Source organism: Poecilia reticulata, linkage group LG16, assembly GCF_000633615.1.
Source record: "Poecilia reticulata strain Guanapo linkage group LG16, Guppy_female_1.0+MT, whole genome shotgun sequence".
NCBI lineage: Eukaryota > Metazoa > Chordata > Actinopteri > Cyprinodontiformes > Poeciliidae > Poecilia > Poecilia reticulata.
Genome location: NC_024346.1, coordinates 546853 through 548555, shown reverse-complemented (window position 1 = coordinate 548555; position 1703 = coordinate 546853). Strand labels below are relative to the sequence as shown.

Sequence of the window (1703 nt, the reverse complement as noted above, 5' to 3'; positions counted from 1 at the left end):
ATAGCTCCGTTAGCATTTCCAGTAGCAATAGCTCCGTTAGCATTTCCAGTAGCAATAGCTCCGTTAGCATTTCCAGTAGCAATAGCTCCGTTAGCGTCTTGTCTTTGACGTTTCTCCCAGGCAGCGTCTGTAGGTAGCGCTTTGTCCAGTTCTGCATCAGCTGTGCTGCTTAGAGTTCGGTGCAGGGCTAACAATTAGCACCGACACCGGACCTCCATGGTGATGTCAGCACCCAGGCAGTAGCTCCGTTAGCATCTCAAAAAGCGTCCAGCTCTGCCTGTCTCAGCGACAACATAGCATTTATTTTTAGCTCGTTAAGGTAGCATCGCCTGTTAGCTTCGTTGGTTCTGCTGGTATAAATGGCTCAAAGTGTTGTGGAGAAACGTCCAGGGTCCAGATCAGGTCCTTCATTGTGTTCCACTCTCCTTTCTTTCATGTGGGAAATTATCCAGATTCTGTCTCAATTTTTATTTTTTATCACAGCCGATAGTGACATTATCTAAAATGGCACCAGTCAAACTCAATGTGATGAACTACTGGGAAAAGTTAGCCTTCCTGTGTTTACTCTGTAGCCCAGGGGTCCAAAGTGGGTCCTGGAGGCTCCTGCATGTTTCAGGCTCTCCTGGTTTGACACACCTGCATCAGACGAGGCTCATCAGAGGCCTGAGAGGAACGTTGACCTGCTGAGGAGGTTGTTCTACCAGCAGGGAGAGAATAAAACCTGCAGGACCCCCTATAGACCCCCTGCTGTAGACTTAAGTACAGAATGGTCCTGATGACGTCATCAACCCAGCGGTGAAAAAATGGCGACCCCCCCCATGGGTGATAAATACAACAAAAGACGTACATTTTTTTAAGTAATTATCAGTATTGGCAATAGGAAAATTGCAACATATTTAGGCAACATGTTCAACTAGTTGTGGATCCTTAAAGGAACAGCGTGGCTCTGCTGCCACCTAGTGGCCGTGTTACTGAGCCCGTCCCTGTCGTGTTCCGATCCGCAGGGTTCTGTATGAGGGGAAGGAGCAGCCGAAGCAGGGCTGGTACGTCATCGAGACCACGCCCTACAGCCGCTCGGCCAGCCTGAGCTCCGGCGGCGCCCCCACAGCCCACCGGGTCTTCCTCATGTACCGCCGGGCCCTGGACTCGCAGGGCCTGCACACGCTGGGCGTCACCGACATCGCCCTGCTGGTGCCCGGCAAGGGGGAGGTGGCGCCGCACACATTCTGTCGGGTCGACAAGAACCTCAACACGGGCATGGTGAGCAGTGGAGGCGGTCCGGACCTGCTCTGTGAGGGTGTGAATACTAATGGGTCCTGTTTCTGCAGTGGGGTCCAGCTCTGCACGTCTGCTACAAGAGAGCCGTGGCCAAAGCCAACGCCCTGGTGTTCGAAGCCAGTGAGTCGGCGCTCAGCTACTTCCTGTAGTACCAGAGGCTGCAGATGGACGAGATCTGGGTCTGGGTTCCCAGTCCGGTTCCTAGCAGCCAGGTTTTCTAACAATAGAGACATCAGTGGTGGGAATCAATAACTTAAGAGTTAGCTGGCTGAGTTGCTAACGCTAATGCGCTAATCATAAATATTAGATCCGCTAATGCTAAAGTGCTGTTCCAGCATGGTATTTGGTAAGTTACCAAAAATGTTAAAGTGCTAAGCTAAATATTAGCTTTACTATTAGCAGATTAGCAGTGCTAAGCTAAATAT

At 50.9% G+C, this 1703-nt stretch overlaps 1 protein-coding gene across 1 annotated transcript in view; it reads left to right on the top strand.

The window, feature by feature from the left end:
• The window catches only part of dennd4b (DENN/MADD domain containing 4B), a 24282-nt gene that overhangs the window by 7618 nt on the left and 14961 nt on the right, over positions 1-1703 (top strand). The window contains 2 exon segments of the mRNA XM_008430618.2: positions 1005-1260; positions 1329-1398. Of these exon segments, the coding sequence (XP_008428840.1) occupies positions 1005-1260; positions 1329-1398 (326 nt within the window).